The 23,366-nt window shown below is 29.3% G+C and overlaps 1 protein-coding gene across 1 annotated transcript in view; it reads right to left on the bottom strand.

Moving 5' to 3' along the window:
* Window positions 1-23,366, bottom strand: part of LOC107442146 (solute carrier organic anion transporter family member 74D) — a 42,286-nt gene extending 18,920 nt beyond the window's left edge. The window contains exons 1-5 of the mRNA XM_087152951.1: window positions 22,585-23,366; window positions 22,434-22,468; window positions 18,820-18,879; window positions 15,795-16,530; window positions 2,828-2,914 (exon numbers count right to left, since the gene is read on the bottom strand). Coding sequence (XP_087009077.1) covers window positions 2,828-2,914; window positions 15,795-16,530; window positions 18,820-18,879; window positions 22,434-22,468; window positions 22,585-23,230 — 1,564 coding nt within the window. The 5' untranslated portion in view covers window positions 23,231-23,366. The remainder of the gene's footprint in view (window positions 1-2,827; window positions 2,915-15,794; window positions 16,531-18,819; window positions 18,880-22,433; window positions 22,469-22,584) is intronic.

The raw sequence follows: 23,366 nt of genomic DNA, 5'->3' as shown, positions 1-23,366 counted from the left end.
TGTTAAGATATATCTATTAAAGTCAAAACTAAAAACAGAAATTAAAAAATTCAAAATGAAAGACGTTGTGAGCATTTTAAAAATTATTAAATTGTTTTTAAAAAAATTGAATTTTTCAAAAATGGCTGGAAATTTTTTTTCTAAACTTTCAGAATATAATTAGTTAGCTAAGATACATGTTGGAAGAAGAAAAAAATTCACTTTTAAAGATAAAAAAAATTTTTTTTTTGAAGGTCCACTGTAGCCTTAAGGTTATTAAGAGAATTCCTGTTGCATTGCCAGAAGACAGAATCAGGGATGCATCAGTGTTTGAAATGTGTGGCATTGATCTTGCTGGTCTCCACTTGTTCTGAAGGGAGGAGCCAAGATCTTAATTGTTCTATATACAGTCTTTAGAGCTGTTCATTTAAAACTTGTACGGTCTTTATCAACTAAAGAGGTTCATAGACCGTCGGGGAAGACCATTCCCAGCGATAATGGAAGTAATTTTGTTAGTTCAAATAACTTTTTCACCTAGAATGACTGGAAATTATCAGGAGTACTGCGATTTGTATTAAGTAGAGCAAGTTTGACTCATGAAAAAATGTCAATTTTGGTTTTGAGCTCATTGTATACGTATACAGGGCCTATAGTATGCGTATCAGAAAATACAGAGGATTTGCAGCCTGTTATTCAAGAAATGTTCGTGTAACCTATTCTGGAAGTTCCTGATCAGGATCATATAGATCAAATGAATTCCATAAGAAGAATTGATTTTCAATAACGAGATAAAATTTTAGACAACTTTTACAACTACTGCTCAAGAGATCTTTGAAACTCTCGAAGCAATTCATGAATATTAATCTTTTTATTTAAAATGTCAATCAAAAACGAGTTTTTTGGCATGTCATTCATATTCACTCCAACGTTCGAATTTATAGGTTTGTGCGTGTAAAAACTGCTTATAGAAAATTATTTCGTCCAACGTATCGACAGTTTAGAAATTTAAGCTTGTAATTTAAACGAAAAGGGGAAGCTTACTGGAAAAGTCACTCGAAAGGATCAAAACGCCTTCATGAACTACAAGCAACTGTAGTGTAAATTTTGTAGACTTATAATATTATTTTGGTGCATTGTCATTTATCAAAAAGTGGGAGAATGTTACATGTGATGAAACACGTCATCTGCGCGTTGCTTGTGATTTGATTAAAAGCGCCACTTTCATTTTGTATTTTAAGTTGCTTCGTGAATGACAACAACGTTAGAAAAGGAATAAGTTTATTTTTTAAAAAATATGTTTTTTATTATTTAAGAATAAAAAGAGTTTGAAAGGAAACTATTGGGATTTTTTTTTGTTACATCGAATCAATAATAGTTTTCACTAATTAATTAGTATACTTGAAGTCAACCCTTTAAACCAACAAGAGAGGCACTTAAGAACTAAAATTAAGTAAAAACTGATCATTAAAACGAAAGTTATTCTGGGCAGTATTCTTTAGCTCACTGTAATGGTAAAGAATTACAGAAAATCTTACAGTGTCAATTAATGCTGTAAACTACGCTCTGTAAAAACTGTGGAATAATATGATATGATGTTGCTCAACCCAAAAAATTGCGTGAAAAAGCATTTTATTTTAGGTTAGCACCTAATTGAGCTTTCACATACAATTTTAAGGGAGTAGTTTAAATCTAAACACTCAAAAGGGAATAAGTTTACACCAAACTCATTTACGCCAAGCAAAAATTACTCCCACTTTCGAAAACACCAATATTGGTGAACTTTGAATGTTGCCAGAAATCGTTTACATTCGAGAATGACTTGGAGGGAGTTAGAAGAAATCTTCTACGCGATCAACCAAAACAAAAGTTTCCCGCTTAAATGTTTTTAGTTGTGTCATGAGAATTAGACAAAATTATGTAAACATTTCCATACTACCTTCTATGTCAATCAATCTTTTTACCTGCAAATGTTTTGGAATATTTTTCTTTTCATAGTTGTTGACACAATTTTAAAGTTCGTGTTTGAAACTTTTAGAAATGGTGTCTTTTTAACCAGACGACTAAAATGAGTGTTTGAAATTTAGAGCTTCCTTTCTTTTTTATCACCTGCTATAATTAAAAAAACAACATTCTAATGTAAATATTACAATCCCATTGAATGCTTTCACTGTTGCTGGTATTAAAGCTAAAAGGAAATTAACTTCCCTTCCTCATTTTGGTCGAACCGAACCAAATTTCGTGGCGATGGAAATGACATTTCAAAAAGCATCTAGCATGATCTTTTAAATTATACCAACAGATTTGTCATATAAAATTTTCTAAAACGTTTGCTGCAGGGAGAAAGATTGCTTACAAAGAGTTGGTGTAAAAGTGTTTAAATAATTTTGTAAAACTCTTGAATATTTTATTTTTTAAATCTCTTGAGAACTGTAATAAGAGATTTTGAAATGAATAATTTCTATCCACTTCCATTTCGACTTCGTCTTTATATTCTCTCCCTATGCTACAAGAAACTAATTTTATTTTAAGAGTTACTGTGTATATGCATCCTAAATTGAAGATTCTTACTTTATATTGTATCGTAACTGACTCTTATGTGCATCTTATCAAACTGTAATAGTAGATTTCAATGTTATTCAAATAAGAAAAATGGGTCGTCAAGTACTGTAAAAGAACATTCTTCGTGTAATGGAACGTCATTTTGGTGTAAAGTAGTTGCCACCATTTTTTGAGTTAAGATACACGCAAATATTTTACAGTGCATAATCCTCATCATTTAATTTTTGTATTTTATTTTACGAGAGACTTGAGGAAGACTAATTGAAACACGTGTATGAAATATACTTACAAAAGGGATCTTCGTAGAATTTGAGACAAAAGGAGGACAAAAGAAATCCTAAAGTGGGTCCGAATATCCTGAGAGCAGCCATTGCACCTTAAATGAAAATTACCTTTTTTTATGTAAACAGAATATACAAATTACGTATTTTATGAATCATAAAATTAGATTTTACTATTAAAAATGAATTATATATCTTAAAAATAGTATCTTCCATCAGTGACATGAAAAAAAAGTATTACGTCATTTAATTAAGTTATATTCTACTTCTGAAAAAAATTCATTCTTTATTGTTAAAACAAAACAAAAAATTATTTATTATTCAGTTAAATGACATGGAAGAATTTACCCCGACCCGCCCTTAATTAGGGCATACGGGTAAATGTTTATTAAAATTAAAAAAAATCCAGAAAACAGTACAAACATAAAATACATAAAATACACATCAGACATGGCAACAGCCCACGAACATGGCAGGCGTAGAGCAGCTAAAATCATGTAAGATGATAAACATTAAAACAGCAATATATTAATAGTGTCAATTAAAAGAATAATTTAAAAGAACAATTTAAAAGATAAACGTGCAAAATTTACAAAAGAACAATAACTTAATGAACTTAAATGACATAGTATGCCTGAAAGCATTTTATATTTTATCATTAAAAATAAAATTTTTTTGATCCTTAAAAGTTAATTATAATTTATCTCAAACACTATGTTACATTCCATACCAAAAAAAAATGTGACATTATCGTTAAAAAAAGTTTATTTATTGCTAAAAAAAAATTGGTCGATCGTTATCAGTAAAATGAAATGATCATTAAAATAGTCTATTTCTAAAACCATTAAAATTCTTCATTAAAATTAAAATTCTTTTATAATTAGAATTAAATTAAATTTAACACAAAAAAATAAATCGTGTTTTATTGTGTCATTAAATTAAGTTTTTGTTTTACGATTCAATTTATCATTACATGAAATTGCAAATTTATCATTGAAATCAATTTTTATTAAATAATAATAATTTAAGACATTTTTATCCAATCAACAATAATGCGTTCATCATTCAATGATAATTGTTTGTCTTTTGGCGACTGTATTTATTTTTTACATTCCTATCATTCTGGTTGGAATAAAAAAATTTTTGCAAAATCATATACACAAGTTCATAAGGAAGAAAATAAATTATTTTATATGGAAGAGAAGCACTATTACACTCTATACTAATTTCTGAAATAATATTTTGAATTTTATTTATCTTAAGAGACTGTTAACAAATGGGCCTCATGGCTGCCAACAGTATACGAAATTGAACTACAGAAGGCCACAAGTATTAGTCAACACTTTAATTAACACAAGAACGGTCTTTAATTTATCATTAAACAGTTTACGAATTAGAAAAAACAATAGCTCCGGATTTTTATCACAAATGTTAATAAACTGAAACCTACATAAAAATATTTTATAGGTATTAATTATTATTGGTACATAATTCCATGTGTTTTTTCCTTCTTAATATTTTTTATTTATTTTGGTGGCATTAAAATGAGCAATTTATGCTGTGCATTAAAAGTTGACTAGTAACTGAATTAATCCTAAAAAACATTTATGAATTACGGAAAAACTTGATAGTGAAGCTGCGCAATTTGTGATTAACAAAATGTTACGGTATTTAATTTTTGGAGGAAAAAGCAGAATATTTTTTTTGATTTGGTTAAATAATTCGAAAGTATGTAAATATGCTAAAAAATGCATTTGTGTTAAATATATGTAAAGATACTAACCCAGAAGTTATCTACATTATTTAAAGTGGTAGTGAAATAACAATTATGGTATGCTGACTTTAATTTCACCAGTACTTCACGGAACTATTATCAGAGATCAGTTATTTTTTTAATTGCTTATTTTTGATGGTGGTCAATCATTGTAAGTCAAATTTACAAATTAAAAATAGAATTTTAAAATTTACTACTATTTTAAGTGTTCGGGAAAATCTACCAACGATATTCTATAAATAATTTTATCCATAATTTATTGGAGTTAATAACGTTTTCACTTTTTACATTACTACCTTCATGCATGAATACATAATCCTATGAAAAAAATAAATATGAGGTAAATGTTTTTGTATGGAAAAATTAAGGAAAAAATTTTTTTATTTCTAATAACTAATAACTTTTATTTCTAAAAAAATTTTTAACGAAAAGTAACTTTTGTTTCTATTTTTTTTTTTTTTTTTTTTTTGTACAGGAAACTTAAATCTCGCAATGGATATTTTTGATTAAATTGAAAAAATAATTTAGAATAAAAATAATTAGAAAGCAGAAGCATCCAATATAAATTACCTAATTACCTATCCAATATTAATTACCTAATTACCTATACAATATAAATTACCTATCTACCAATATCTATTACCTTGAGCGGGAGAATGTCACTAATATTACCCAGAAGCGGAAGGATTAGTGAAAAAGGGCTGTCAACATACGCAAAGTGTATTTTTTGAATGGACTGAATGACGTCACAATTCGGACATATCCTTTACAGTACCTTAGTTAATAAACTACTATACATTATAAGATTTTAATAATATATATTAAAAAAAATCGACGTCTAATTAAAAAATTTTTACAGCAGCAGATCCTCAAATTTAGACAGTATGTGCAAGAAAGTATTTTAGCCCATGATCGCGAAATTAAATTAGTTTTTGTTAATTTAAAATGTCGAAATTGACTTTTTAGTGATTTTCGCAATATTTCTCCAGATTGAAACGCTTCGTGTTCACTGAAAGCCTCTCAACTTTTTAGGGAGAATTCGTTCGGATTTTGGCTGAATAAATTGTAAGCTGATTTTTTTTCACGGCTTCAATCCTTCAGATATTTTCCAAGAATCTATTATAAAAATCTAAAAATATATTATAGAAATACGAAGATCTATTATATTTATCTATCAAAAAATTATCTTTTGCCTTTCTCTATCAAGTACGAATAAAAGGTACTCACAAAATTAATAATGCATTTTTAATGACAAGTTAATTTTATATCGGTTAACTCTAATCCAATATCTTGTAATGAAAGTAGTTGAAATCTTGTTTTTGTTTAAAAAATTTTACCAATTATGAAGTTTGATAAAATTGCATTCCCTCCAATATTTCAAGTTTCAGCGGAAATTTTTTTTACGGAGGTAGTGAACTAAAGCAGAAATTATGAAACAAATTAAATAATTGATAGGTATTGATGGATAGTACTCTTTAGATTCTAATTTATTAAAATATTAATATATTACCTCTTCTACCACTAATAAAATAATTTTTGAAACTACTGAAATTCCGTAGTAGTTGTTTAATTCCACTTACTAAAATACAAAGGAGAATTTTTCTTTTTAATGTTATCATCCAGATATGGCATCCCAATGATGTAGAAAGCAGTGTATCCGAATCCAGTCAGGAAATTAGCCAAGAAGAACAAGTCAGTCACCGGTTGTGAAAACGCCTTCTCACAAACATCGATCTGGTTGTCAGAATCACAAAATTCTCTTTTATCCGAGGAGGAACCCATTGGTTTGCGGAGAATGTGCAGTCCGGGTCCGTAAATGAGGTAGGGTGTTCCACTCAGAAAGCACCCAACAGCGGCGAACAACAAGCTAGCTGAGACCAATTTCGGTTTGTGGAATCGTCCCCCAAAGTAGCCAATTAAAATGCCAATCAGAATCGGGCTCAGAGTACCGGCTATCAGTATGTATCCTGACATTCCACTTCCAAACGAGAAACGCTTTTCTAATGTTGACATGATGCCAACGAAATACGTAAAATAAGTGCCCTGAATGATACTCAAGGCTGAAAATACTAAGAAATAACATTTGGGATCAGCAAAGATTTGCAGCCATTTTGGCCTCCATTTCCCGAAACCACATTGATTGTCTTTTGTTACAACGTGCACCAGTTTAGGAGGATAAATTGTAGGAATCATTTTGAAACTAGAATACATTTTTACATCTCATGTATGGCACATAGTTTCTATTTCGCGAAATTTGGGCACCTTAGTTTACAATTGTCGGGTAGCACCTCTAATGACAGCAAGCGATTTCCCAAGGTTGAGTGACTCCTTAATTCTGCAGGCAATCTTCTATAGCTTAGTAACACCTTATTTCAGATAGGAATCTGTTTAGAATTAGCCATCTTCTAAAGTTGAGTAACACCTTAATTCGATTGTCGCACTTTATATCAGTTTTACTTAACAATAGCCAAGGTTAGGTTTAAACCTTTTAGTTGTTCTTTTTAAATCAGGCTAACCAAACAAAATATTTTAGATGTTAATACAAAATAATATCCCATTCGAAATGAAAGAGACGGTGTTGCCTGTTACTGACTCTCTATCTAATCAGCAAATATTTTTTTCTGTTGTTATCTGTGAAATGCTGATATCGCGCAATTCAGATGTAACTGAAATATCATTGTTCTTGAATATATTTCTCTACTGGCATTAAAAAAATCCTTTGTTTTCTATAGGAAGGTAAATTTTTTATCGGCAATTATAAACTGTTTGCTCATTTTTTAATCTTCTTCCAAGTTCCACCGTTCTAATCAGGTTCGTGCGCAAAGCTGACGAAATTAAATAAATAAATAAAAGCAAACCTATACATTGTCAGTTTCTCTGAAAAATGAAAAAAAAAATTGCAAGAAAGTAATTCACAGAAAATTATTCGCCGGATATAATTTTTCAAGAAATTTAAGTTATTTCAGTTTTCTAAGCAGTTTCCCCCAAACTTCAGATTTCATAAAAATATAATTATCTGAATCTATTTTTAAATATGTTTTGCTTAATGCAAGAAGAAACACTGACGAATCGCAGGTTGAAAAAATTACATGGATGAACCACACAATTTTTTTTTACAGATTTTCATAAAATATGAAGTTTAATATTTAAGAGTTTGAAAGTTAAAAATGTAACATATATAAAATTTTGGAAGGTTAAAAAAATGTTTTTTACTTTTCTGCTCGAAGTCTTAGTGGCTCTGATGCTAAATAGGTTGAGAGCTATGAATTTAAATATCCTAAAATGCCTCATTCTTTTAACTTTTAACACATATTTGGTTCTATACAGAGGATAATCACTGTTCTGTATAACAATGACATTTCTGGAGGGAAAACATTATAAAACTAAAATAAACACCATTTAAACTATTCATTTGGTAGTTTTTATTACCACATATTTAGTGAAAAAATACAAAGCCAAAAAATAAATTTACCCGAGTAACTGGTTTCTATGCTATGCTTTAAGGTATCGTGATAAAATTACCAATATTATTACTCATTATGAAAACCATATTTTATTGTTCATTTTACAAAAATCCTTACCAAAGCTCTTCGGTAAAAATGATCGAGCATTTTAGATGTTTCCATAGAGCCAGAAACAGGGTTTTTCTCACTCTACGAATTTATTTCTCGATCCTATTCACTTTGATCGTTTACCATTTCAACCACAGCTTTTTTTTCAATTTCAATTTTTTTTCAATTGTTTATCTTAAAGAGTTGTGTAATAAAGTAATACGGAATTACTTTATACTATACTATAATATAATAAACACCACTTTTTAGCTTGAAGCCTTTCATTTTGTGTCGCGATTTGTTTTTTCGATTATAATAAAAAATCAACAAAAATAACTGAAATGACGAAATAAGTTTGGTATGATAGTTAAAAATAGTAAAAAATAACTTTAAAAGCATTTATATTTTTTATATTTTGAATCAAAATCGAACACTGTGAAACTACCGTTAAATGAGAGAAATATAATTTACAGAAATACATTATAACTTTTATTATTTAATAATGATGATAGTCAGATAAGCCCGTTTCTTCTATGTTGATTAGAAACACCCATCATGTGATTTTTCTGTCCAATAAAAATGAGCCTAAAAATGGCTTTAAACCATTCTATTCTTATGCCATATTTTATATACAGAGGCTCCTTAGTTTCAGAAAATATCATATCTTCCTTTGTTGTAACAGAGGTAAATGTTCTTATAATTTTAATAAATTTGAATTCAAAGAATTGTGTCCGTCCCTAAGCACAATTAATTTGATCAGATACATTCCCAAGAGCCACAAATATTTGGAGTCTTTGTATGTACAGTATGCTCTCGATATCTTTAAAACCTTCTTATTTCGAAAAAAATATTTTTCCTCTTTGGTATTACATATCTACCTAATGTTAATTTAATATGCCTTGGTCGAAGAGTTTCTTCTCAAAACCTTTTTATGTCGAATTTTACGAAATAGAAAAGGAATTTTTTTCAGGAAAATCACAATGTAAGCTTGTTGTAAACTAATTCTTTTCGATTTAATGCATAATTATTTTTCTCTTGCTTTTAAAGATAAAATTATTGTTGTGTTTAGACTTATAGTCAGCTATCGTTACATGCATATTTATTAGTAGTGATACTTACGTTTCATAACTATACTTTTTAGAGTCATATTTTAGAATCTTTAATTCTGCTTTTTTGGAACACATTTAGTTCTGAACTTGTTATCTAGAAAACACGCTATTTCGAATTTTTTCTTAGCTTCACTTCAACTTTGAGATATCGAGAGTACATCGTATAATTTTTTGCTTTGAAATTTGTTTGCTCTAAATAGTGCAAAATTCAGAGTATTCACAATAAAAAAAAAGTATTATTTTTCAGAATTTAAGAATTAATAAAGTTGTTGAAAAAGTTGCTTAAAGCGAAGCTATAATTGAAAACGGGTCGCATTCATTTCGGCGAAAATCACTTCATCGACACCACTTCTTCGACTACGTCATTTCGTCGACAGGCTCGTTTCGTTGACAGGGCCATTTGGTCGATAGGGTCGCTTCGACGAAAAATCAGCTCGTCTACAGGGTCATTTCTTCGACAAAATGCCGTCTAGTTGACAGTGATATTTCATTGACTAGTCATTAAGTCGGTAAGGTCATTTCATCGTCATGCGTAATTTTATTTTTTTGGATTTGTTAGGTTGCGGGTTGCGTCATAGGTTTTTCCTCATAGTTCAGTGCATTTTTAAGTATCGAAATTTTTAAGACTCTGTCTAAAGCGAAATTAGTATTTTTGGCTGCCAGCGAAGAAGCATTTTTTTTTTTTTTTTTTGACTTCTTCTGTTGCTGTATATCACGTTGCAGAAATGAAATACTTGTACGTTTTCTATTTGCTTTTACTTTAATCTTAACATGACTAACTCATTTTAGCTTTCAGTATGCTTAAATTATTTTTATTTTTAAATTAGGCAGTGGCCAATAAATTAAGACAAAGAATTATTAATCCCGCCTTCTAAGATTGGTAATAAAATAGTTAGAAGATCACTTTTTTTTCTTACCCGGATTATAGTTTTTCTGAAAATATCACTTACCTGGTTTTTCCACTGAGCTCAATTAATTAAGTTAAAATAATTTAATTTATGTATTTATTTATCATTATTTGTTGCTTTTTCTGAAGGATTTACAACAAGCAGACACGTTTTTTGTAAATGATCCCTTAAAAATAGAGATTAACTGCATTTCGCATCACTTGCCGCGATGATATTGTTCGCGGTCAACTCACGGTAGTCAAAATTTGCAATTATCAAGTAATTTTCTCCGATCCCTTTCAAGGACACTTATTTCCACAGTTTCACTAACCTTTAATTAACTGTTTAAAACATTCATAAGTAGTGGTGGAAAATTTTTTTTTTAATTATAATTCATTAAAATATTAATACACTCTAATTCTTTTCTACCACAGGAAAAATATTTACTGAAATTGCATAAAACCCCTTGCAGAATTCTTATTAAAACTGCCTTTATTATACCAGTAGTACATATTACCAAAATTAATTAAGCATCTTCTGAGTATGGCGATTTTCTACGATTCTCCTAAACAAATTTCCCATTAAACTTTTCTCCATTCGCTTTACTTTTTAGCACGTAACTATTTTTTTTTTATTTCAATTAGTGGATGAAACCAATCGTAATTAAGATTTGGTATTAATAATAATAGGATGAATTATAATATCCTAAAAATGAATTAGCATCTTTTCTCCATTAACTTTACTTTTTAGTAGATAGGCTATTTTTTATTTCAATTAATACATATTATCAGAGCTGTTTATACATATTACCTGAGCGGCTAGCATTGACCACAGCACTGACGTAAAATATCCTCAGCATATTTTCCTCTCCATATAACGCAAATGCATGTTAGTACCTACAAAGAGGCGAATTTCCTCCTATACTTGATCCTGAAGTTACCTTGTCTTTTGGATTGGGTTCAAAATTACAAGGCTACGGAGTTGAGCATTCGTAGTCGTAAGCCCAAAATTGGGTTGACAGTTATTAAAAAATACATATTATCAAAATTAATTAAGCATAATTGCTGTCAATAATAGTCTGACGATTTTTAACGTTTCCTCAAAACAAATACAAACCTTTACTCCTTTAATTTTACCGTTTTGTACTACTTAGTAATTATTACCAAAATTAATTTTTATTGAGATCAATAATAAGATGTCGATTTTTTACGTTTCTCCTAGCTGAATTTTGCTGACTTATGAATTTATCTGACATAGCGAATGAAAAATTATTAAATATGAAGTACGCGCAATAAACTTTTTTCTTGGTCAAATCTACGTAAAGAACTACTACTAGCAAGCAAATATCACTCAATATTTGGAAAATTGAATTGTCTACAGCTAAAGTTAAAACAATGACTAATCCTTAACCAATCAGAAAATTCCATTTCGTTTTTTGCTCATCCCGCTCGAATGGGTTTTCGTTGTTGTCGTAATGTTCTAATGTTGACAGGGACCTTTTTCGTGCTTCGATCTATCTATATGAGAAATTTCATCGCTTTCGGTTCAATGGTTTAGGAGTCTACCAAGGACACACCCACAGACAGATATATATATATATATATATATATATATATATATATATATATATATATATATATATATATATATATATATATATATATATATATATATATATATATATATATATATACACTACCGGTCAAAAGTTTGCGAAAATTTTTAAATCTGCAAAGAAAAGGCCTAAATTCAAATGTTCATAGAACTGCGAAAAATCATTCAAATGGCATGAAAATTTGATATGTTCTGAAGTGAACCCTCTACTGTTAGTTACATATGATCAAATTGCAATACTTTGTTTTTTGCGAACTGAATCCAGCTTTTCATCACGGATTGTTTTTATGGTGAAAAAAGTTGTTAAGTTTGAACACTTGGCAAACTTGCAAAAAATATTTTTTGTATTTTCTGTTAATAGAAAATAGTTATTTGAACAGTTCTATGTAAGCCCTCAAAATTTCAAATCGATTCGATTTTTTTTGACGAAGTTATAGAATTTTAAAAAACATGTGTACTTCTCTCGATTTTTGAGCATTCCACATATGCAGTCTTCTGGTCTATACATCTTCTATCAAAGAACTTTTTAATTTTTAAATTTCTATATTTTCAAATAATTAATATTTATCATAAAACAAATACTCTTATTCATTATTGTAATTATTATTGTTTATATTTATTGTTTATATTTATTGTTTATATTTATTGCTTACCTGTATTAGTTTTGTTGTGATATTTTTACTTTATATTAAATTAAATTAAAAAGTTATAACAATAATTACATAAATAATTCTAAAAAAATAATAACAATAGTATAAAAAATTTGCATTTTTATTAAACTATTTTATTTACAACAGGTCAAATATTTAACATATTCTTATTCGTATTTTGTAATTAAATAAATTAACATTTAAATCTTAGATTCCTCGAACCATCCACCTTTTGCTTTTATTATAGCCCTACATATGCATAGCATTCGTTCTAATAAACCATTAATCACTTCAAGTGATATAGAGTTCCATTCCTGTTGTAAAATGTCCCATAACTGACTTCGATTCAAATATCAGAGCATCGTTTGCAAGAACAAACAAATTTTAGATGAAATGTGACATCTATGAGATATTGTTTTAATTATATTCATAATAAGTTCCTTGTAGTAACAATAATTACAATAATAAATAAGAATATTTGTTTTATAATCAATATTAATTATTTGAAAATATAGAAAACATTAAAATTAAAAAGTTCGTTGGTCGAAGATGTATAGACCAAAGGACCGCAAATGTGGAATGCTTAAAAATCGAGAAAAGTACACATGTTTTTCAAAATTCCATAACTTCGTCAAAAAAATTCAAATCGATTTGAAATTTTGAGGACTTACATAGAACTGTTCAAATAACTATTTTCTATTAACAAAAAGTACAAAAAATTTTTTTTGCAAGTTTGGCAAGTGTTCAAACTTAACAACTTTTTTCACCATAGAAACAACTCATGATGAAAAGCTGGATACAGTTCGCAAAAAACAAAGTATTGCAATTTGATCATATGTAACTAACTGTAGAGAGTTCACCTTAGAACATATCAAATTTTCATGCCATTTGAATGATTTTTCGCAATTCTATGAACATTTGAATTTAGAACTTTTTTTTGTAGATTTCAAAATTTTCGCAAACTTTTGACCGGTAGTGTATATATATATATATATATATATATATATATATATATATATATATATATATATATATATATATATATATATATATATATATATATATATATATATATATATATATATATATATATATATATATATATAATATTTTCAGTGGAAAATTTAAAATTTTACATACTGAGTTTATTTAGTTTTTTGTATTTTAGCCACGATAACATTTTTACTCTTTAACTTATATGTATGTTTACGATATCGATTATCTTTTTGCTGATTATAACCAACCCAAGGTTACCTCTGATCAGCGTGCGGTTGACCGCTCATTCAGTGATTATGTCTTAAGTGACACCCTTTTTGTAAGGTTGTTTTAACCTTCTCTTTTCTAACCTTCTCTCCGTTGTATGTCTGAGACTTATAAGTTTTAAAGGAATCAAAAAAGTATAAGATTATAACTGGAAAACATAAATGTAATCGCAATTTGTTTAAATTCACGATTTCTAGACAATTAGATCACACAGCATCATTTGGAAAGAGCACGTAGGATGCACTTAAGAGCCAGGTTAGCAGATTCCTGATGCAATGAAAATCAAGACTAATCCAGTTAGAAGGCAAACCTACCCACTAAAAAATCTTTAACTATCCTACCTGGGAATCTCCAGACCTGAAGTTGTAAGCGAATTCCTAGTAAAATAATTTCAACATATTACCGAATATTTCCAGAAATAAAAGAGCTATTTCAAAATTAAATGGTTTGATATTCTCGCTTCCCTCAAAACATTGTGTCAACCAGTTTTATTTAAATTCAAAGAATTATTGATTTCCGCAGTATTTTTTACAGATCATTCCCAAAACCTAGCTAATCTGTTTATTTATTTCAGCGTTTATTTTAAATACTTTAAAATTTATCGAAACCACTTTAGAAAATAAATACTATCAAAATTCTAAAAAATGGGAGAAATGATTTATTAAATTATTCTATTAGAAATCAGCAGAAACTTTGACGAGTTAAAATTGGAAATCAATAGTTGGATGATAAAAAACCTTATCGCTCAAGAAGTACGAAATTCATTTAATCAGTTTTTCACTCCAAAGGAAGTACGTTTTGACTTTGAAAATGCTTCAATTATTATTGTAACATAAATTTTTTACCTTATCAAAAGAATAATTCCGACTATTTTTGGGGGGTTTTATACACGCGTTTTCTCTACAAAAAATATTCTTACATAGGAAATAAAATCAATCTATTACAGCTTTCCATCCCAATGATTAAGAAAGCTATCGATAAAACAGCACTTTTATATATCGATTGTACAACTACATTTTAAGTCTCACTGTCAAATTATTGTCACGAGACAGTTTTGTTCATTTAAATTTATATAAACTGCAAATAAAATAATAACTTTAAACTGTCTATTAACTTAGAGAATAAAAAACATATAATAGGTTAGTCATTTAGGTAAACTTAAATTAATTAGATCACAAGGTATTGAACTAGTTCTAAGTTGGGTGTTATCACTCCCAGCCGGTTGAAGGAGAGCGAATTTTCGAAGCTACTACCCATCTTTAGAACAACGTCTAATCAATCCTTGGCAGCTAAAGGCCGAATCTCTGCAATACACATTATTATCTGGGCTATGGCCCAAACCTTGAAAAAATTTGCGAATCGAACACAGGACAATTCTACAGTGAGCAATAACTTTTAATCTTAACGAAAAAACATCAATGTAGAAAATACAGAGCAATGGCTCACCACTTTTAAAGAAAATCCCAGTTGATATGAATCGCGATTCTCTATATTTTTAAATAGCAATTTGTTACTAATCATATATTTTTTCTCTTTTAAAGAGCTTGTATTGGAAAATATTATGAATCTTTCAAATAAAATAGATGCATATATGTTCCCATTTCAATTAAGATACATTTATATTCTAAGAAATGCTAAATTTTATGCCTCAGTTTCTTTAGTATTAGAAATTTTAAAATAAAAATTATGAAAAATGCACCGGAATTCAATACGAAATATATGTTCCCTGCTTAATTGGAATTTGGTTAATTTTATTTAATGAAATATATTTTTCACTGCTATTTGAATTTTTATTGTGGGCACTGATCGTCTATTCACTATAAATCCCTACTTCACAATCTTTCTCCCCTTATTCTTGTCATCCCTAAATCACACGCTAACTCAAAACGGTTAGCCTAGTAATTTGATAATCATGAAAATTTTCTGCGGATTTCTAACGAAGATCATCAATAAAAATAAAAATAAATTCAATTTTCCCTTACCGAAAATAACCATAAACATATAATATTCATATTATAAGTTTTGAGTCCAACAAATACCTTGACAACGTACATTTGAAAAGAAACAATTTTTAAAATGCATAGTATCAGCGTCTCTAAAAAAGAGATGAAATTTAACTGTACTTACTAAAGTACATTGGTGAATTTTTCTTCTTTACATTGTCATCCAAATAAGGTGCACCAATAGTATAGTAGGCAGTATATCCAAAGCCGTTCATAAAGTTAGCAACAAACAGTATACTAATGGCTGTCAATGACGAGGAATTCAATCCAGACTGACAGTTTTCGTCTGGAAATTCAGTATCACAGTACTCTTGCTTTCTGTTGGATACTGAAACAATATCACGTGACAAGAAATGCAGAGCAGGTCCGTAAATAAAATACGGTATGGTACTGAGAAAACAGCTTAGTAGCACAATCACCATGCCCATGGCTATCATTCTTGGCTTGTGTCCTTTACCGCCATAATATCCCACGACTAAACTGATGAAAGTAGCACTGATATTATCCGCAATCAAAATGACCCCCGATATTTTGCTCTCAAAAGCAAATCTTTTCTCCAAAGTAGACAAAACACCTACAAAATATGTGAAATAAGCACCTTGTAACACTCCAACAAGGCAGAAGATGACCAGGTACACTTTGGGGTCAGCAAACTTTTGCAGCCATTGCGGTTTAAAACGTCCTAAACCACAGAGTTGGTCCGATTCCTGAACAGAGGGCTGTGAACTCTCAGAATCGCTTGTTGGGAGGGGTGAAAATTTATGTTCCATTCTAATAACGGGTGTGAAAGTTCTTAAATGCGCTTCACATTTTTCAACTCCTGTCTTCTTTCTCACAAAAGTAGGTATGTTTTTATTCAGCTATGTATAATGATCGGCAGCTTCAGTAAATGATAAGATTTCTTTTCTTCTACTGAAGAAAATAAATGTTTTGGACCATGATCTCGTTCTTATCTGATAACAATACTCTAAAATTTTCTGTTATGCTTTCTTTTTTTATCTTGACATATATATTCGATTCGAAATCAATGACAACTTTTAAAAACTAAAATTGCAATTTCATTGAAAAAAGATGCTTTCAACCCTATTTTAGAAAATGAATATCTCCATTAATGAGAAAGCACGAAAAACATTCAGTCTATATGCTGAGATAATAGCACCATTTTTATATTGTTTGTATTGTAAAAAGCCTTAGTTGTATAGTTTTCCATTATTTTATTTATGGAATTATTTTAAAAAAGGAGAGAAAAATTTATTTGTCTTGGCTATGGCCAAGCATATAATGACAATTTCCCTAGATATTAAATTTAAATTTGTTATTCAAGTATATAGAATCAGTCTCACTGGTACAGTTCATCTTAATCATATTATTTTTTCTTTCACTAGATATTAAACATAAAAGTTATTATCCAATCATCTTGTATGAGTCTCACTGGAATTTAACATTGAAATAAAACCTGTGTGTGTTTTAAGGTTTCAGAAAACTAGTTTATTAATAAAGGCAATTAGTTTCCATTATTTAATTTCCTGGAAAAGCTTCTCGGGTATTTCCTATCGTTTCCCAAGTCACATGTGAATAGAGAAACATTATAAATTGCATTTCCTTCATGAAATAGGTTGTGGGCTTTATCACGCTCTCAAGCTTAGTAAATCAGAGCTTAACCCCGCCACGCCCCCGTGAAGGGGCATCCGGGGAATACTGCAGACTCAAAGTGAGTTCACGTGACTACTCAGCAAGAAAAAAAAAGCGGATTCACAAAGGTAGGTTTGGTGCAGGGCTAAAGAGAATAGAAGGGCTGGTTCACTCCTTTGAAGTATCTCTCGCCGCGCCGATCCTCCGACGTCACTCTAGTGACGTCACTTTGGCGCAAAGCTCGCACTTTTACTTCAAGAACGGAGCGTTTGGCCTTACTAGTTCTAACTAATATTGGATCATTTCTTTTTGCGAGATATTCTAAGACATTTGTTATTTTCTATAATGACTTTCCTCTGTTTTTGCTGTGAATTTACAAGAATTTAAAACTATTATCGAAATGCCAGTTTGCGCGATTGCAACTTGCAAAAATTCTGATATAAAAACAAAAGGAAAAAGTATAATTTTTCGCGTGTTCCCTAAAGTAAATGAACAACTATGTAAAGAATGGATTCCGAAATGACACAGTTAATATAAAACCGCAATACGTTTATTCTGTCGTAAAGAACTTTTATAAAACTTCATTATCTAAATAGAAACCGCCTCGCTACTTCATAAAGAAAGGCAGGTGAAAAGAATTAAAAAATAGATAAAGCCAAAGAAAATTAAAATGTAAGTAAAAAGTATAAATAAAATATATAGTATATAGTTGAAATTCTCCTAATTTCATAACATATTTTTTAATGTAGTTATTCTAAATATTTATGATTTTTTTTAAAAATTATATTTTCTTCAATTTAAATATCTATATATTATATCATCGTAAATTTAAATGTCTATAAACAATTGTAAAATTTCTAATGTCATTATGAACCTAAATTATTATTTTGTTTCAGTAATTAGCGTTTAAGGTTGATGTTTCCTAATGATTAAGTATGAACAAATTGCTATTAACGACATATTTTAAAATCAGGGATTCTAAATTTAACTTAACTTATCCTTATAAAAGAATATGTAGATAAAAAAAGTGTCGATATATGCCTTCATTTTTCTTAATAGTTAAAGTTAAAACTGAACTTTTTAAAATAAAGTATTTATCGTGTCATTTTCACCAACTAGCAAAACATTTTTATAAGTTTAAAATGGTATTTTTTTAATATAATAACCAAGAAAGTTTTTTTTGAACTATGTTTATGAACGGAAATAATGTGTTAATTACGTAAAGTTTGAAGGCTAATAACCAGAAAAAGTCTAACTTATTTTTACAAGAGAAAGATGCAAAGTTATCATATCTTTGCTTGCGATCTCCGAGATCTGTAGACACAGTGACGTCATGAGGAGGGAAATCGTAGCTTCAGCTCTAAGAGCGGAGTGAACTAGCCCTTGTATTCTCTTTAGCCCTGGGTTTGGTGACGATCCATCGTAAGACGTCGGAATAATGGGCAAGAGAGGCAAAAGCAACTCCAGTGAAAACCCTGGTTGATGCAGGCTGGGCGCCGCACACGCAGAGCAGTAACCTCACCAAGATCCAAAGATACCCTCTCCCAACCAGAAGACTGCAAAGATTTTAGTGAATCCTTAAAATAAACAAAAGTAGTTATTCAGAAAACAAAACTTAGGAGTTTGAGTGTTCAGACATAGCAGGCGAGGCATGAAACAAAGAACAATAAAACAGTAAGAACATTGAAGAAAGTTAGCAAACATATTGTGAAGATGAAAAGTGCTACAATTTGCACAAAGCCAACGAGAACAGATACAATTTCAAATAGAAGAGTTACAGCAAAGCAGCTGTTAAAAAACATCTCAAACTTGGTAAAGGGAAAAGCTCAAGTTTTTTTAGCTGTGCATTTTTTGATCAATTTTTAGAATAGGATGTGAATTATTTATTGTGTAAATAGGTTTCGTTTGATTAATGAATTAAAAGAGAAAATTTAAACAACGAAGTAATATAAAAAGATTTGTTTAAGCATTTTACATGCTCTCTCCCCAAAATGTGAATTAGCATCTGAAAAAAAAAGGTAATTTACTTTTAAAAGTTTCCCCATTTGCGAAACACAATTAACGCGAAAAGACTAAGATATTGTAGTTTTAACAGACAAAAAATATATAAGAGTAGAAAAAAAAATAAACATTTTGACTTCAGTATTTTTAAGGCTCATATAAAATGGATAAGAGACTGTAATCTTCAACTAGAGGAAAACAGTGCCGAATCTCTAGTGTTGAAAGATTCTGATTTCAAAAATTTTATCTGTTTGTGATCTTGACCACAAACACAGAAAGAGAGGAAAATGCACCCTTGCCAATGTAATTGTGTCAGACATGGTTAAACACTTAACTCGTAAAAATGTGAAGAGTCGGATGTTTCAGAAGAAGGGAACAACTTGTTGATTCATGATATGAACCATGTCATGATAGGAAAAAAAAACGAAAATCCGTTCAAATTCATATGTTTACATGAAAATCGTTTAGCTCGGCAATCCTTAATCCATTTTAGAACAGGATATGTGAGGTATTAATAATTAATTATGTGACCGGGTGTTTTATATATATATATATATATATATATATATATATATATATATATATATATATATATATATATATATATATATATATATATATATATATATATATATATATATATATATATATATATATATATATATATATATATATATATATATATATATATATATATATATATATATATATATATATATATATATGTAGCTCAATGAAGACAAAAAGGATTAAAAAAATGAGAGAGAGAAAAACGAAGAGAATTAATAAATTTTATTATATACTACGTTATTATATTTTACGTTTTATTTTCTCAATATTTAAACTTATATATATAGTGTATAATTAATTTACGCGAAAATTATGTAGATACTTTATTTTTAACTGAATATTAGATTAACTTCCAAATTTGTAAAGTCAAATTAATTTTTGAAGTATCAATTTCCATTTACTACTTCGATGTTAGATATACTCTAGATTATGTATTTTTCATCATACCTTTGATTTCTATATTCGAGGAAACAATTTGGCTTGCAAACAAATACAAATTTTTAAATAACTATGAAAATTATCTAAGTTTTTTTAGTTGGAAAATCGACGCATGAAAATTGAGTTTTCCGTAATTTTATGAGTTAGCTGTAATTAAAATTTAATATGATTCTTGAGTGCGAAATTGACATATGAAAATGTATTTGTGTATTTAACACAATGAAACTGGGATAAATGTTATTTAATATTTATTTCCAAAACTGGCACAAATTGTAGCCAAATGAACGAATATTTAATTATGTAAATGTGTGACAATTAAGTAACCGTTCATAAGCTATGTCATCCTTTTTTATAATATTTTCTTCCCTCTTCCTCTTTGTCACAAAGCGTCACATTTCATTGTGCCCCCTTACCGCTTTTGTCACTTGTCAAGCTATATTATATAAACATATGCAATCAGTCCAGAAACATAAGACTTATACGAGTAGATCATATTTCAGACCTTATTTTTAAACTTTTTCATGGCATTTCTACGTTTCACATAACTACGTTTCTTAATGGCATTTGGGAAAATAACAATAACGATTATTATATATGTTCCTATTTTGCTCAAAAAGATGGAAAAAAAGATTTAACGCAAACAATGTAAAAATATGCAATCTCCTGTTTTTAAATATTTTTATTCTATCCTAAATGTGAAATGTCACGCTTCTTGGTGGTATCCCCTTCCTCCCCCGTTGTCACAAACTGTCACAATTTCACTAAAATCCGACCTCCCCTCGAAGCCGACATCATTTATAAAAGCTCATGACTGAGTCTGGTTTTTCCACGTTAATTTCCGTATTTTTCGGTTGCTATCAGCATTAAATTAATAAAAGTTAGGAATAGATTGCTTTCCGGTAAAATACTTTTGTATCCTTAATTTAAAGGGTTTTAGATGCAATTCTTATTTTCTTTATTTTACTCTGCAATTATAACGCTTTCGACTTTGATTGTTTTTGTAAAAGAGTAAAAAATAAAAAAATTATGACATTATCGTATCTCTATGACATTACCATATCATGTTGCATTTCAAGATAAACGTTTTTTAATCAGTGTCTAAACTTATTAAAAATATTGCAATTCTTATTATTTTTAGATGTAAATTGCATTAATATGGAATCTTAAATTTCCGTGAAATTCGTTAAATGATTTTAAACTTAACGATCAACTTCATGCACAATGTGATGCTTGCACACATTGTATTTAATATATCAATCGCAGGCGAAAATAATAAAAAGCATTAAAAATGACAAAGACTAATAGAAAGCGAAAATTTTTATTTTCAATTATAACCGAATCAAAATAAATGGAATCATACGAGTTATTTCATATTATTTACCCTATTTGACTCAAAATAAATATTTAATGTAATGTTTTCCGTTTAATGTAATTTAATGATGTTGACCTGGGAAGTGGAGGCATAAGTGTTAGCAAACACAATTCTTTTTCGAACATATATTTTAAGTAAATAATTGCAACTTTCCTTAAAAAAAATTGTTTTATGCTGAAAAACAACAGTTATTGGAGAGCAATCATCGTGTTTATGTAACCAGGAGTTGGTGAGCAACCTTGCTTCCCGAATTCATTTATAAATACCATTGAATGAAAATAATTTTTACCTAACATCAAATGAATGAACGTGGACCCTATCTATTTTGGTTATAAACCACTAAATAAAAGTGGCCAGGAAAATGACAGATTTTCTTGTGACAAACAAATCATTGACAGAAAAAATTATTTGAAACGAAGTTTTCTTAAATAATACCCTCTGCGTATATTCCAGAAATGCTTACACCGGTTGAGATAAAAAAAAAATTAGATATTGAAAAATTTATGGGAAGTTTCAAAGCTAGTTATTATTGCAAACATTGTTTGTACCATGCCAGAAACATGAAATTTTGAAGTTCAATTTAATTTTTTAAGTGTAGAAAATAGTAGATGCTAGTACTAGGTTATTTTAAAATGCTAACAGCAATGCTATTTATTAAAAAATTTTAAAAAAGTTCTTTTAGTGGATTAGTATTAGATCTTGATGCAAGCAACTGTAAATTGTCATATTTCGTGAGAATCACTCACATACACATGTTAATAAATAATATCCTTCCAAAAACGATTCTGGAAAAAAGATGCACAGTATTTCCAGGAAAAAAATCTTATTCTTTTTTAATCAAAATATTAGAACTAAGTAGTATCTCCAAATTAAACAAATACATGAAGGGTATTTTACTTACTGAAATACATCGGAGAATTTTTCTTTTTAACATTATCATCCAAATAAGGTGCACCAATAGTATAGTACGCAGTATATCCAAACCCGGTCAATAAATTAGCAACGAACAATATACTTATAGCTGTCAGGGAGGAAGTATTCAATCCCGACTGACAGTTTTCGTCTGGAAATTCGGTGTCACAATACTCCTGCTTTCTGTTGGATACTGAAACAATATCACGTGACAAGAAATGCAGAGCGGGTCCATAAATAAAATACGGTATGGTACTGACAAAACAACTCAGTGACACAACAACCATACCGATGGCAATCATTCTTGGCTTGTGACCTTTACCACCGTAGTATCCGACTAACAAACTGATGAATGTAGCACTGATATTGTCCGCAATCAGAATTATCCCCGATATTTTGCTCTCAAACGCAAATCTTTTCTCCAAGGTAGACAAAATGCCTACAAAATAGGTGAAATAAGCACCTTCAAGCACTCCCACAATGCAGAAGATGACCAGGTACACTTTGGGGTCAGCAAACCTTTGCAGCCATCGTGGTTTAAAGCGTCCTAAACCACATCGTTGGCTAGGATCCGGTGCAGGGGGTTGTGTGTAGTCTATATCGTTGGTCGATACAGGTGAAAACTTCGTTTCCATTTTTTTTTAAATACACATTTCTTTCAAAAAGAAACCTTAAGAAATAATAACAGCCTTATATTTTCTATTTCTTCTTCTGTATTTACCCAAGCATGAAAAGTAAGCATATTGTGTTTATCTCTTATGGTCATCTGCC

The sequence above is a fragment of the Parasteatoda tepidariorum genome, chromosome 10, assembly GCF_982258835.1.
Source record: "Parasteatoda tepidariorum strain Cologne lab strain chromosome 10, Ptep-v5.0, whole genome shotgun sequence".
In the NCBI taxonomy this organism is placed as follows: domain Eukaryota; kingdom Metazoa; phylum Arthropoda; class Arachnida; order Araneae; family Theridiidae; genus Parasteatoda; species Parasteatoda tepidariorum.
This window is presented reverse-complemented; position numbering and strand designations above follow the sequence as displayed.